Source organism: Equus przewalskii, chromosome 25 (assembly GCF_037783145.1).
Source record: "Equus przewalskii isolate Varuska chromosome 25, EquPr2, whole genome shotgun sequence".
Taxonomy (NCBI): domain Eukaryota; kingdom Metazoa; phylum Chordata; class Mammalia; order Perissodactyla; family Equidae; genus Equus; species Equus przewalskii.
The window spans coordinates 18,891,683-18,906,734 of record NC_091855.1 but is presented as its reverse complement, the minus strand read 5'-3'; the positions used below and the strand labels follow the sequence as shown (position 1 = coordinate 18,906,734).

The window sequence follows — 15,052 nt, the reverse complement described above, 5'->3', positions numbered from 1 at the left end:
AAATATTTACTATCTGGCCATTGACAGAGGAGACAATAAGAAGGGGGTGTTGGACCTGCTCCCTTTCTCAGGCTTGCCTTGGTGGGTGTGGTGGGCAGACTAAGTTCCAAAGGTGAGACCAGCAAACAGTGCTCAAGACTTCCGTTTTCCCAGGTCATGGGAGTCTGAACCATCTTGGTTCTGTTTCCTTCTCTAGGCTGAGGACATGAATGTCAAGTTGGAGGGGGAACCTTCAGTGCGGAAACCAAAGCAGCGGCCAAGGCCTGAGCCCCTGATTATCCCCACCAAGGCGGGCACCTTCATCGCCCCTCCCGTCTACTCCAACATCACCCCATACCAGAGCCACCTGCGCTCTCCTGTCCGGCTGGCCGACCACCCCTCTGAGCGGAGCTTTGAGTTGCCCCCGTACACACCACCCCCCATCCTCAGCCCGGTGCGAGAAGGCTCCGGCCTCTATTTCAATGCCATCATGTCAACCAGCAGCATCCCGGCCCCTCCTCCCATCACGCCAAAGAGTGCCCATCGCACCCTCCTCCGGTCTAGTGAGTGACCCCCCTCGGTGGCCAAGGGGGTAGGGAATGTGGGGAGGGAGGCAGCAGGCAGGGATGAGTCTCAGTTTATGGGGCTCCTGGGGATTGGGCTGCGATGCTGTGGGAAAAGGAGCCCTGCTCTCTCTCCTCTGAGAGAGAGGAGAAGGTTGTCCTGGTTCAAGTACACGTGGACGTCGGGGAGGGGGAGTGTGAGCCCAACTGCTGGATTCAAATCCCCATTCCGCCATTTGCTATTACATCTGTGCAAGTCATTGAAACTCCCCGGGCCTCAGTTTCTTCAGTATGTAAATGAGGATATTAGTAGTATTTGGTTGATGATGAAATTGCCAATATTCAAGTACCTTTAGATCCACAAATAGCAGTTTCCTATGGTTCAACCTAATAGTGCCTCACAGGGTTGCGGTGAGATTCAGATGCATTAACACGGCTGAAGCACTTAACATCGTGCCTGGTGCATCACATTTGTTCTGAATATTGTGTGGCAGATCCTGTCTCCTGGGTCTCTTAAACAGTCATTTTGGCCAAGAGCAGACATTTTGGTTGGCTTGGGCCGTGAATTGCTGAAAAATGTTGCCCACTCCACAAAAGGATCCATTTCCCCTGAAGCATGGGATAATTCTATCTCAGGGTGGTGGAGAGGATTAAGTGGGAGTAATCACCACCACCAGGGTAGCATGGGGGTGAGGCAGCACTCTCACCAGATTAATCTCTGACCCTGACCTCACTCATGGTGTAGCTCTCTGGTGCCCCCTGGTGTCTGTGGGTGAGAAATGGCTCACCCTGGGCTGACTGGCCTTTGGCTGTCCCAGTTGCCCTGGAAGCTTCCAAGCTTCTCTCCCTGCCTGGGTTGTGCAGGAAGAAGTCACAGGAGAGACCAGATTGGCAGCAAAGAAGAGATCTGTCCACCCATGAGTATTTATTGAGCACTTGGGTATAAAGCCTTGAACTGGGTCCTGTGAGAGCCCCAGTAATGTACAGGACACTATGGTCTGTTCCAGAGAGAATACAGGGTCATTAGGGAGATGACCTGGAAGTCTTGGAGACAGAAAAGCAGAGGTTCTGGGCAGTGTGGGATCAGCAGTCAGTGGGTGAAGCAGACCCTAAGCTCCGAAGCCTGCAGAGGCTGCTAGCCTGGGGTGGTGAGGAAAGCTTTCCAGAGAGGTGGGGCTAGGCTGAGCTTGAACTACAAAGGGGTGGGGGGGCACACTAGGCAGAGGAACTGAGTGGTGCAAAGGCCTGGAGGTGAGACTGCGCAGGGAGAATGAGCTGCTCGGAGTCTGCTAGGATGAGGGTCCCGGCAAGGCTGCGGCGGGAGGGCGGGAGGCCTAGCTGGAGGGGAACTGCCTTGAATGGGCCGAGCTGAGGAGTTCTGGTTTTATCTCACCTTGCAGAGGGGGATCAGCAAAGATTTTTTTTGGGAGCAAGGCAGTATTTGGATCGTGTGGGGCATTAAGAAGGTTAGCTGAGGAGAAACAGAGGCAGAGAACCCGACAGGGAAGTGAGGAGATAATTATGACATAGTGATCCCCTTCTCCACCTCGCTAGTGTGCGGCAAGTTTCAGCCCCTTTGCTGGAGCAAGCAGAGTTGAATGTTGGAGTTAGTTCTGAAGCGGGGGAGCTCCCGGGGCAGGGACACTGTGGTAGCAGTTGTAATAACTAGGCTTTGCACGGATTTCATTCAATCCTCACATTAAACTTAGGAGATAGGTAGTAATAGCCCCTTGTAACGGGTATGAAAATGGAGGCACCCATGTATTTGGTAAAGTCACAGTCAGTGGTCACAGAGCCGGGACTGAGGGGGCCTGATTTCCAAGTGTGACCCTCTGCGAGTCACTGCTCTCGCTCGTGCATACAGAGCAGCCACCTAAGGTGGGAGGGGCTTTGCTGAAGGGAGGAAGGTGACTAACCAACCTGCCTTTTGTCCTATAGATAGCGCTGAAGTCACCCCGCCTGTTCTCTCTGTGATGGGGGAGGCCACCCCAGTGAGCATCGAGCCGTAAGTGCAGCCCTGCCTCTGGCCCGTGGTGTGAGTGGAGTCCAGTGGAGGCAGGCGGGCCCTGCGAGGAAGAGGAGGGTTCTGTGGGGCCTGCGGAGGGCTGAGCAGGCCTCTCTGGGCTTCTGCAGTCAGCCCTGGCCTTTGCTGTCCCCACCCTGCTTCTGTGTGGAAGTCACTGGGAAAGGAAAGGACCAGCTCAGTTTGAATTTGCCTCTGAGGAGAATTCGAAGGGTAGTCCACGAGACTCTTTCCCTGTCCGTAAATCTGGGGCTTCTCCCTTTTCCGACCTGTGGGCCTTGGCTTTCTGGTGGTATCAGGTGCCGCTTGCCAGGCTGTCCTCACAGAAACCGGGTTTCCTTACACTCAGCTGAGGCCTTGCCATGCTCAGCCTCTGCCAACTTCTACATCTTCTCCCTACATCTTCACCCATCCCCAGGGAGAAAGTCAGATTCCCCATCCCCACAAGGTGAGGCCTCACTCCCTGTCCTTTCCACCTCTGCAGACGGATCAACGTGGGCTCGCGTTTCCAAGCAGAAATCCCCTCAATGAGGGACCGTGCCCTGGCAGCTTCAGACTCCCACAAGGCCGACTTGGTGTGGCAGCCATGGGAGGACCTAGAGAGCAGCCGAGAGAAGCAGAGGCAAGGTGAGAGGGGACCTGAGCCAGCAAGTGAAGGCAGGCTGTTGGGCAGGTGGGTGGGCTAGGTCTAGCCCCCGCCCAGCCCAGCCCTGAAAGTGATTTCCTCTCCTCCCTTCCCACTCTCTCTCCCAAATCCAGTGGAAGACCTGCTGACAGCTGCCTGCTCCAGCATTTTCCCTGGAGCTGGCACCAACCAGGAGCTGGCCCTGCACTATCTGCATGAGTCCAGGGGAGACATCCTGGTGAGACATTGCCCCCAGGGAAGGGAGGGACCCTTAGAGAGGCTGGCATGGATCCGTATCTGCTGCCCAGGAGCCAGGCCTGCTGGCGTGCTGATTTGAGGCAGGTGGGAGGGTCTGACCGAGTTGGGAGTTGTAGGGGCTCAGCCCAAGGGAGCCCTCGTTCTGAACTCCAGACTTTGCTGCACAAGGTCCTCCCGTCTGCCCTAGTCCCCGATACTGGGTCAGTGGGTCCTCACTCTCAATAGGGCTGTCACTGAGGGCCTTCTCCATCTGTGGCTGCCTGCTTTGGGGGCCACATGTTCCCTGTTAAGAGGCCCTCTGGCCTGGTTCCCGAGCAGCCTTATTCCCCATGACCTTACCATCCTGCCAGACCCTTGTCTTTCAGCAGTTAAGGGGGTAAGAGTAAATGCCCCTCCTACTCAGAGGCCTGAGGAAGCCCTCTGAATTTTGCCCACTGAGACCCCTGCCAGGGCCCTGACCTTTTCCTCACTTCTGTTCCAGGAAACGCTGAATAAGCTGCTACTGAAGAAGCCCCTGCGGCCCCACAATCACCCACTGGCAACTTATCACTACACAGGTGGGTGGGCCTGGCCGGGGGTGGGCCTGGCTGGGGGTGGGCCTGAGGCCAGGAGCCTCAAGGGGTCTCCAGCATCACTGGGACCCAGCTTAGTGCTGGGTCATCCCTGGTAGGGATTGGGAGGTGGGAGGAGGATAAGCCGAGAGTCAGAGGAAGGGAACTAACACCAAAGCTGGGGTAGCTCTCAAGGGGTTTCCTGTGCCCTGGAGGGGAAGGGAAAGGACGAGGGCAGGTGGGAGCCACTCCAGGCAAAAAAGCCCAGGACATGAGTACAAGGGACAGAAACCATGGAGTGCCATGTCCTGGGCACTGAGCTTTATGAGAGACATTGACTAAGTGGCACAATTGTAGCAGCCACTTATTGACACCTGTTGAGTGGTACGTGTCATCTGTGTCAGGCAGAGCACCGAGGGTCCCAAACGTGTGATCTCACTTAGTCCACACCACAGTTGGTGAGGTGGCTCCCGTTGTTAGTTCCTGTTTCACAAGTGCGGAGAGCGAGGCTCAGAGGCTGAGCAGCATGGCTAGTGGGTGGCAGGAGCAGGATGTGGAGCCATCTCTGAGTGCCTGCAGAGACTGTGGATGGATGCCTCCCACTCTCCTGCCGGGCAGCATTGCCCTCGCAGTGCTCACAATCCCGCCTTGCCCTGCAGGCTCTGACCAGTGGAAGATGGCTGAGAAGAAGCTGTTCAACAAGGGCATTGCCATCTACAAGAAGGATTTCTTCCTGGTGCAGAAGCTGGTGAGCTGGGGCTCTGTTTCAGGGGCAAGTGAAGGGCGGGAGCTGCCGGCATGATTTGGGGCTCCCTCTGCCAGTGGCCCTGCAGTTGCTTACCAAGCCCTCTTAGAAAGCGGTTAGGTCAGTGCCACTAAGTAGCCTCAGAGAAAATATTCTACACCAAATGAGCAGGGGAAAAGATCATGCCTTTTCTCCACCTTGGTTCCAAGCCTCCTTCCCTCACTGTAGGGTAATGTGGCCATGCTCTGGGGTCTCAGTTCAGAGGGAGGCCTGAGTGGGTACCAGACCCAGTGGCGTCAATCTTAAAATAGTGACTTGCCAAAGGGAGAACAAGAAGAGAAGGAGGGCTGCAGGCAGAGTGAGCCATCCCCCAAGGGGCTGGGTACTTCAAAAGCCATGGTCAGTATGTGAGAGGAGAGGTCGCTCTAAGATGAGGGGAACTGAGAGCGAGCAAGTGACTGTAACTGATGTGTGTGTGTGGGGCTGTGCCCAGTTCCTGTCAGGCCCGGGGCTTCCTTCCAGTAACTCAGCTGACCAAGCAGACGAGGCCCAAGCCTAGTTCTCCGAGACTTCTGTCCTCTCCCCAGGTCCTTCTGGGAGAGTAGAGTGCTTTGCTAATCTACAGACTTGTGTCTTTCCACCAGTCTCACAAAATCTGGGCTATGGGGAGAGTAAGTTGTGTAGACTGCTGAGGGAAAAGGGCTTCCAGGAATGTGCTCTTTCCTCCTGGGATTGTAGATTGTGCTAGGGATGGCCCTGGGGACTGGAGAAAGTACTGATGAGTTCTCTTACAAGGGCTCTGTTGTGAGGATAGTCGTTTGCTGGGTTCCCTGATTGGGCAATACTGCCAGGAAGTACATGCTTGTGAAATTCACTGAGGCACCCCTAATGCCTTAATGAAAAGAGCAGACCATTAGTCACTCAAACAGATGATCAGAGAGCATTGACAGTAAAAGTGTAAACAGGATCTAATTAGTGAATTTATGACTTGGCCATTCCTGTGGGATGAAGCATATCTGTTTCCTCCTCAGGCAGTGACGACCCTCACTGACCTCTGCGCTCTGTGAACAGGACATCTCGGCTCCCAGTGCAGCCCAGCAGTTGCTGAGCAGTCTGGGAGCCTGGGGAGAACGGGGGGAATCCCAGAAAACAGCCTCTGTGTATGGGAAAGTAGTCCAGAAACTAAACCTGGTGGCCAAATGGATTTCTGAAACAGCGGGGCTAGGATTTCATAGTGGGGGCGGCCCTTGGAGATGGGCTAGTCTTACCCCACTCGCTATTTACACACAAAGAAACTTGCCTAAGGTCACAGCCATAGAGTGGCAGAGTTAGGAATAAGACTTCGGCCTCCTGCTTCCTCTTCAGGTTTTCCAGGGCTTTCTTATTAGTTTCCCTTGAGTTCCTCCCTGACATAGGACCATTTTATGTTTCTTTATCTTCACTTGTCTGTCACCACTCCCTGCAGAGGAATGAAATTGTCTGCCTGGATTGATGAAGAGAGTCTGTGTTGCCAGGTCTAGACTGGTTTGAGTGTGGCTGGTGTCCATTTTCCTCTTTAACTTTTTATTTTGAAAAAATTTCAAACTTACAGAGAAATTGAAAGAATAGTGTGATGAACACCCATATATGCCTCGCTTAGATTTACCAATTGTTAACATATGCCACATTTGCTTTTTCTCTCTGTCTCTATATAAACTTATACACACACCTATAGTGCCTCTCTGTTTTAACTAATCATTAAAAGTAAGCTACAGACATCATGACCTTTGACCCAAATATCTCCTAAAAACAAGGATATTCTCGCACAAAACCTCATTACCCAGGAAATTTAAACCAAAGGGGCCGGCCCCGTGGCTGAGTGGTTAAGTTTGCGTGCTCTGCTTTGGTGGCCCAGGGTTTCGCTGGTTCGGATCCTGGGTGCAGATGTGGCACGGCTCGTCAGGCCATGCTGGGGCGGTGTCCCACATGCCACAGCTGGAAGAACCCACAACAAAAAATATATACAACTATTTACTGGGGGGGCTTTGGGGGGAAAAAGGAAAAATAAAATCTTTAAAAAAAAAAAAAAAGAAAAAGAAAGAAATTTAAACCGATACAGTAATGCTCTCTAATATGCAATCCATAGTCAAGTCTCGCCAGTGGCTCCATATTGTGGTTTTTAGGTTTTTTAAATAGTGCTGAAGCATTGCTTCACTGAATTTGTCAGTGGTTTGTGCAGAGCAGGCCCTGGAGAAATGCTTGTGTTTCCTGGGCTTATTGGGTTGAGTGTTTGCTAAGGTTAAGGGGGGATTAGCAGGGATGGGAAAGGCTGGAGTATTCTCAGGCAGGCGAGCTGAACCAGGAACTCACCTCAGTTTTGGCTTCAAACCAGATCCAGACCAAGACCGTGGCCCAGTGCGTGGAGTTCTACTACACCTACAAGAAGCAGGTGAAAATTGGCCGCAATGGGACGCTAACTTTCGGCGATGTGGATACAAGTGATGAGAAGTCAGCCCAGGAAGAGGTTGAAGTGGATATTAAGGTGACTCCCTTCCCAACTTCAGCTGCTTAGAGCCTGGGCTGGGTCTGAGGCCAGGGTGAGCTGGGAGCCTGAGGCCAAGCTCTCTGAGAGTCCCTGGAGGGCAGAGACAAGGCAGTGCCCCTGACAGCCCCAGGGAGCTGATGTCCTGGGCACTGGCCCTGGATCTTCGAGTTCTCTTCTTTATCTGCCACTGTCACAGTGATCGTGACAGTCTTGATGCAGAACATTGGGGGAAGTTTCCCACAATATTCGCACCAGCGTCATCTTACTGTTCCCTCATAGCAGACCTCCAACACTGTTTCCCAAACTCCAGTCATTCTTGTGTGACCGTTATGAATTCTGCTGTATCTGTAGCCTGTCACATCACCATCACTATTTTTGTTATGTCCATATACCACTTGTGCTATTACTTAATATTTGTTTTAAGTTAACCCATTTTTTACCCAGAAGGGAAGCTTTATGTCATAATCATAAATAGAAAACCAGTATTGCTTGCCATAGAAGGTACCGGTAAAAATAAATATATATGAAAACCAAACAATGTGATTAAATTCAAGGTAGATACTGTTATCTGCCAAGGCTCTGAGACTGAGGCCTGATCTCTCTCGTTCAGTCTAGAAAAGGGTAAAAGACACATTCACGCCAACTTGAGACTTTGTCCTTGATATAATCAGGATTGATAGAGAATGTTGTTTAATTCTGTGTCCATATATCCACCTAACATCACCTTGGGGTTTCAAGTCTATACTTGGTGACATGCTACTCTAAGACAGGGAGTGGTCTGGTCCTCATTTTGCAGATGGGAAGGGGGTGGAGAAATAGAAAGCAATAGAAAGATAGTTTAGAATGGAGCTCAAGGCTGCTGCCTGGCTCCACCAGACCACCCTGCCAAAGACATGTCTCCTGGACATATCCAGGAGGACAGGTGGCCTGTGGGGAGGGACTGGCATGCTCCCTCTCTGCCCCAGCTTGATTTCAAGTGCTTGGTCTCATCCTGAGGGCTCCTGGGCCTCCAGACTCTCTCCTTTCCCAGGCAGACCAGCTGTGGGAGGGTGTGGAATCAGTATGAGTCATAGCACAGGAGGCCGCACTGGGCCAGGCCAGGCAGGCAGGACTAGCAGGGGCCAGTGAGCAGAGTCCGTGCACTGCAGCTGTGTGACTGAGCTCTAGGCTCACTGCCCTCATTCTTGTCCCCCATAGACTTCCCAGAAGTTCCCAAGGGTGCCTCCTCCCAGAAGAGAGTCCCCAAGTGAAGAGAGGCTGGAGCCCAAAAGGGAAGTAAAGGAGACCAGGAAGGAGGGGGAGGAAGAGGTGCCAGAGATCCAGGAGAAAGGGGAGCAGGAAGAGGGGCGAGAGCGAAGCCGGAGGGCAGCGGCTGTCAAAGCCACACAGACACTACAGGCCAATGAGTCGGTAAGTGTGACTTCCAGTATGGGAGCCCAGGGCCAGGAGGAGGGCTGGAGCTGGGCCAGGGGGTGCGAGAGGGAGGGCAGAGCAGGAACATGATGAGGATGATCATCATCATAATAGCAGGAAATGTACTAAACACCTTATGCTGTTAACTCTTAATCCTCATAACCCTATGTGGTAGTTCCTGTCATTATTCCCATTTTACAGATGAGGAAATTGAGGTCCAAGATAAGATAGCTATTAGCAGCCTGACTGCAGAGTCTGTTGTTAATTTTTATACCATACCTCTTCTGTATCTGAGGCTCAGAGGAGAAAGGATTTGTGAAAACCCAGAAGGTGTGTGGGACATTGAAGCTCAGGCAGGGCTCCCCCTAAGAGAGCTGTGTCCCTGACAAGAATGTCTGAAACTGAGCTGAGACAATGGGAATAACAATAATAGCTCCTTACACATGTACAGTGCTCTGCCCGTATCACAGGCCAAGAAGCAAGACACACCGGCCAGAGCTGTTCCTTCTTGGAGAGAGTTCCCCCAAGAGAGGGTGGGGATGGAAGGGTCTGTTGAAGCACTACCATGAGAGTCATGTGTATCGTACGCTTATGCTTACAGGAACACCCCCACAGACTGCAGACACATAGCTGTTTGCTCCCTTCTTAGCCTTGGCTGTGTTCCTTCTCCAAGAGCTGTGCTCTGTATACATGCTCGATCGAATTCTGACTTCCGTGAACATTTTCCTGTGAGAGCCGACCCAGTGCACATACTGATGACTTCTAACGGTCATCTGGGGCTCCCCTAACCTGAGGCCCATGGTTCCCATACCCTGAGCAACACCTCTCCGGGTCTGCTCCTGGTGTCCTCTGCTCTCTGGCACCTGCTTGGCGTTTCCCATGCCTGGCTCATGTTGTCATGAGCTAGCTGCAGACATGTGTTATCCCTTCCACTAGACTTGGAGCTCTCTGAGGGCAGGGGTTCCTGTCTGTCACCTCTGTCCCCAACGCCTGACACATCACATGGAGTTGAATCTCATTTATGGAATGAAGGCATGAATGGACTGAAAACATGAACGCATGTGTCATTAATTGAGACATCGAGATCCCCTGTCAGACTCACGGAGAAGTCCTATAGCAGCTAGGCCTGTCCCACAGAATCACTGTACTCGCAGCTTTGTAAAGATAGAGCTGGCCAAAGACAGACTGGGCTGCGGAGAAGGCAGTGAGTGCCTTGTCACTAGAAGGATTCAAGTGGATGCTAGGGGACCATTTGGCATGAGTGTATGACCTTTAAGGGCCCTCTGTTCCTTGAGATTCCAGAATTCAAGATCCTCTCTTCCCCGAATCTCTGAACTCTCCTTGTTTGATCCTCTCCAGGCCAATGACATCCTCATCCTGCGAAGCCATGAGTCCAACGCCCCTGGGTCTGCTGGTGGCCAGGTCTTGGAGAAGCCGAGGGAGGGGGCAGGGAAGTCACGAAGGGCACTACCTTTTTCAGAGAAGAAGAAAAAAACAGAGACATTTAATAAGACGCAGAATCAGGAGAACACTTTCCCTTGTAAAAAATGTGGCAGGTAAGATGGCAGGCCCTGTCTCCATAGGGACCTAACAGGGTTGCGCGGTTGGAAGTTGGGGTGGGGCAGATGGCAGTTCTGGGGGAGAAGTAGGAGGTAGTCTGAGCTTTCGCCCTGTCTTCTGATTGGCTCAGAAGGTTTCCAGGGCAGTGATGTCGCTTGGCAGCATTTAGAAGGGGAAGGATGGCACTGAATCATGAGCCCATCCATCCCTTAGTTGCGGGGGTGGGGGGGGGGGGGTGAGTTGGGGGAGGACCCACGTGGCACGGTGGTGGGGACGGAGCTCTTACTTGAGCCTCTCCTGCCCGGCTCTAGGGTGTTTTACAAGGTGAAGAGCCGCAGCGCCCACATGAAGAGCCACGCGGAGCAGGAGAAGAAGGCCGCGGCGCTGAGGCTGAAGGAGAAAGAGGCCGCGGCCGCAGCGGCGACTGCCGCCGCCGCCTCCCCGCACCCGTCGGCCCTGCGGGAGGAGAGCGCGGGCGAGAGGGGCTGAGGTCCCGGGCTCGGGGAGCCAGGGCGGCCCTCCTCCGGCCCGGCCCTCCCCGCACCAGCCTGCCAAAGCGTCTGCGAGCACCCCACGACCTCCAGAGGGAGAGAGGAGAGATCGCGTGGACTTGTCTCTGCAAAACAAATAAGACAATAAAATAAACGGCTCGTTTATTTATAAAGGCCCCGGGAGCAGTGTTAAGGGCTGCAGGATCCAGTTCTCTTTGCATTCAGTCTGTCGGAAGTTGTCCTCATGCTTTCCCGAAACTGTGAGAGTCCCTGCTCACGGGGGCTGCCCCTCCGGAGGGGCTCCAGCCGCTGCCACCGCTGGACCTGTGCTGCCGCGCAATCTCTTCATTTCCTCTTTGTTCCTCCTGCTCCCCTTGGTCACCATGGAGAGCCAAGCACAAGCTCACCGCCCCCCCCACCTCCGCCTCCCCCCGCCCCCCCCCTCGCTTGCAGCATTAGTCCCCCTCCCCAGAGGACCTGAAAGGCTACACAGGCCCTGCCCCAAGCCCCGGAAAAAGAGACTCCCTTGGAGGGACTTGGGTGGCCATCTCTGAGGGGGAGCTTAGCCTGGCACTGAGCTGTCCCCTGCGTGATAATGTGCAGGCCTAAGCTGCTCCAGTGACCCTGTCCTCAGAGAGCCCACCTCCTCCCTGGGAGGGAGGCTGTGAGAATGCCCGGAGGGAGAAAGGCTGAGGACAGCTGCCTGTCCCTTTGCTGCTTGCTAGCAGCCTGCTGGGGCTAGAAAGTTTTCTCAGATGTTAGGGGAAGAGGCCAGTGTTCCCCTCCAAGCTCTCAGCCTGCCAGAGGGAAGGGACCGATGCAGAGGACCAGGCTGCAGGGCTAGGCGTGAGGGAGCTTTTGATAAGCCTTGGCTCTTCCTGCTTCCCACCTTTTTACCAAATACCTTTGGGCCCTGGAGGCTGCTAAGGGAGCTTAGCCTAGGCCCATCCTGCTCCTCCTTGGTGCAAGTTCCCTGCCGGCCTCTGTCCTGCCCTTGGCAGCTGCAACCTAACCTCACTTCACCTGTTCTAGCGCTGACATCCACAGCCTAGCCCCCAGTCTTGCATGCTGGAGATTTCTGGATCCTTCCCTGGGAGGGGGAGGTCTCCTAACCAGATTGGACAGGAGCCTTCATTCCTTGACTTGTGTCATTTGGGAGCTATTTATTTATTCTTAATATTTAATTTTTAACATCCTCTCAGGGACCAGGGGCTTCCTGCTTTCCAGAGGCCCAAGTGCATTTATCCCAAAACAAGGCACCTTCTTGGCATCCGCCCCATCCCCCGATTCCCCAGACCCTAAGGTCCCTCGCCTCACTGCTCTGGAAACTTGCCAATAGGAATGACAGTAGCACTGAAAGGTGGAAGGTGTCACCAAAGCCACACAGAGATGGGCAGGAACAAGGGAGAGCAAAGGCAGTTCTTGTTGCTACCTTTTCTCTGGCTGTACTTTCAAATTGCCTGAGAGGATTGGCTGGAAGCCAGGATTCTGGTTTTGTTTCTGTCTTGAAGAAGCCATGTTTGGTGTGGAGTCACTGAAGTGAAAGGGCTGAAAGGGTCTAGAGGCCTCTTCACTTGCCAGTCCCATAGGAGGGCTATTTTTTTTTGGGTCTGTTGTGTAAAAGAAGTTCTAAGTGAATGCAAGTCTATGACAGGTCAACATGTTAGGAAGGAGCCAAAAAGTATTCCTTCCGCTCCCTATGAGATAGCCTGAAGGCATCATGGCGGGAGCTGGGAGCGGGGAGGGAGTTTTGTTTCTAAACTATGCACTATCAGGTATCTTTCAGCATTCATTTATGCATTAATATGGTTCTATAGGACTCCAGCTATGGGAATAACAATATTCTCCCCCCAGACTCCTGGATCTCCAACTTCCCAGTTAGTTTCCTCCATAGGCTTCTACAAGTTCAATGTCCCAAAATTGCAAAAATCTGATACGCCCTCCAGAAACAGGAGGGTAGCAAATTTAGGCTCTCTTCTAAATCACTTGTGTAATACGAGTGCCTTCACAGCTTCTCCCCAAAGTGCTACTTATGTTTCCCAAGGTTTTTTCTGTTTAAACCGTATTTAGTTCCAGGCCCCTTTATGGACATGTGGGAACAGAAACCTCCTTCGTCCAGAGTGACTCTCCTCTTCTAAGCTCACGGAGACCAGACCAGGTGAATGTAGGTGGAGAAAATCAAGATGGTACCTCTCTGTATTAATCCCACAAGACACCGCATTTTAGAAGGGTTCATGCTCCAGGATGGATTTATATCTAGAATGCAACGTGAAAGTTAAAATGCTTAGAGGGCAGATGCAATTGTGGCAAGTGCCCTGCCAATAAAGTAGGTGCAGCCGTAGAAGCTGGCAGAGGTATATCTTTTATGGTGCTTTCTCCCTGTGAACACATTGGGCTCATCTTTCGTTTTTTCATTTTCTTTTTTATTCTATTCAGAGCTCTTTGCGTTAAGAAGTTAAATGACAAACAGCTCCGGCTTTATAATATCCTCCCCACGTCATCTCACATATCCATCTCCCAGCCTCCATTACACTCAGCTAAGGGCATGAAACTAACCTAGTGCCTGTGTTCCAGACCATTTCTGAGGTCTCTTGCCCACCCAAGGAGACAGGGCTTCAGCACTGTCCTCCATGCCTTCAGCAGCCCCCCTCACAGCTAAGGTACACCCACCCCTTCTGCCACCCCACCTCCACCCCTGGCACAGAGGTCGTGCGCTGCTTATGTCTAAAGGGATCCCCTATATTTAACTGCCTCAGTGACCTAACCTCTTTCTTATGTGCCAGATGTTAAGATGAAGGAGGAATACAATACATGCTCAAGCCTCAGTGTTTAAATGTTTCCACTGGGACTCACTTTTCTCAGATGGTATTTATTACCAGACTGGCGAGCCTAACTCCTTAGGTTTACAGCAAGTATGCATATTTTTATAAAACAATTGTATGTCCTCCCCACATTTTGCTGTGTTAATATTTGCCTCTAACTAACAATTTGCAGCTGTTTCTCCTTTTCCTCATTTCTCTCTAAGTTGAGGGCCTTGTTGGAGGGGACAGAGCACAGGAACAGCCTTGACAGTCTGTAATTATTGTACAAATATTTTAATAGCATATAAATAAGTATATTCCTTTTATTTTGAAAAAAAATCAGACACTGCCTTTTGTGTGTTTGTTGCCTGTGGCACCCTTTTTTAAAGACTGTTACATATTAAAATAGTGTACATATATATAAATATTACCTCTTTTGCTGTACAGTTGTGATAGACCAGACTGAAGATTTTATTTTTTGTGTGCTTTTTATAAAAAAATTAATACACTAAAGAAAATCTTGCTGATGTGATTGTAATGTACCTATGTAACTTATTTACTTTTGAATGTTCTTCTGTATCTTTAAGCCTTTTATTAAATAAGGTTTTAAAAATTCAGAGTTGAGTGCTGTGTTCTTTGGGGAGATTTTCACCATCTGGGGTTGACCGAGGTAGGCCTTGTTTTGCTTGCAGGGGATTACTCAACATTTTTGAACTGTAAGGGTTCTGTTTTATCAGTCCATTGTCAATGATGCTAGGACAGAGGAAACAGCAAACTAGCATTTGCCTGGCAACAAAGATTACTGAATAGATCTTTTTACAAAATTTTGGACAAGAAAAAGTCTCCACTCAGTGTTTCACACAAAAACATGTAAATGGCACACTTCCATCGTTTTTGTTTCATTGGGATGAAATATGGAGGGTGCAGAATGCGATCAGGTGGCCCAGGGAAGCCGCGCTGTTGAAGAGGGTAGTTTCATATGCGGCATTGGCTGGTTGAATGAGCGACAGGAATAGACAAGACTGCCTTGACGGACGCATTTTCAACAATATCATCTTAATCCACTGCAGAATTATATTATTGTCTTTTAAACATGGTGTTTTGTTAAAAGAAAAAACAAAAACTCTGGAAAATGAAATGCGCCGTCAAACAAACCAGTGCCCACAGCCCCCGGCTGGCACCATGGCAACCGCTTGACCCCCGCCGGCCGCCGGAGCGCGCGGAGCTCGCGTCGTCTGGGCCACCGTTGCCATGGCTACGCTCCCGCAGGCCGGGTCGCGGAGGCGGGGCGGATGCCGCTCACCCGGCTGGCCCCGCCCCCACTGCGGCAGTACCGCCTCGGCTGGCAGCGGGTCCGAGAAGCCCGCAGCCGAGCCCCGCCAGCCCGCCGCGGCCCGCGCGCACGGCCGCCCGTGCCCGCCCTCGCCTCGCTTCCACGTCCTTCTCGCGCCTCCGCCTGTGTCCTCAGTCCTCGGTGTCCCAGAGAGGTCCCTGCACCCGGGAAGAAGCCTCGCGCGGG

General features: G+C 52.0%; 1 protein-coding gene across 6 annotated transcripts in view; it reads left to right on the top strand.

The window, feature by feature from the left end:
* Positions 1-14,150, top strand: part of MIDEAS (mitotic deacetylase associated SANT domain protein) — a 65,809-nt gene extending 51,659 nt beyond the window's left edge. For 3 of the 6 annotated variants that reach the window (XM_070593839.1, XM_070593841.1, XM_070593840.1), the window contains exons 4-13: positions 197-542; positions 2,481-2,547; positions 3,050-3,192; positions 3,325-3,428; positions 3,930-4,005; positions 4,659-4,747; positions 7,116-7,265; positions 8,466-8,678; positions 10,041-10,237; positions 10,553-14,150. In XM_070593839.1, the coding sequence (XP_070449940.1) occupies positions 197-542; positions 2,481-2,547; positions 3,050-3,192; positions 3,325-3,428; positions 3,930-4,005; positions 4,659-4,747; positions 7,116-7,265; positions 8,466-8,678; positions 10,041-10,237; positions 10,553-10,730 (1,563 nt within the window). In that variant the 3' untranslated portion in view covers positions 10,731-14,150. Of the gene's footprint in view, positions 1-196; positions 543-2,480; positions 2,548-3,049; positions 3,193-3,324; positions 3,429-3,929; positions 4,006-4,658; positions 4,748-7,115; positions 7,266-8,465; positions 8,679-10,040; positions 10,242-10,552 lie in introns of those variants that run through there. The other 3 variants (XM_070593843.1, XM_070593844.1, XM_070593842.1) reach the window with 2 other exon arrangements.
* Positions 14,151-15,052: the final 902 nt, after the last annotated feature.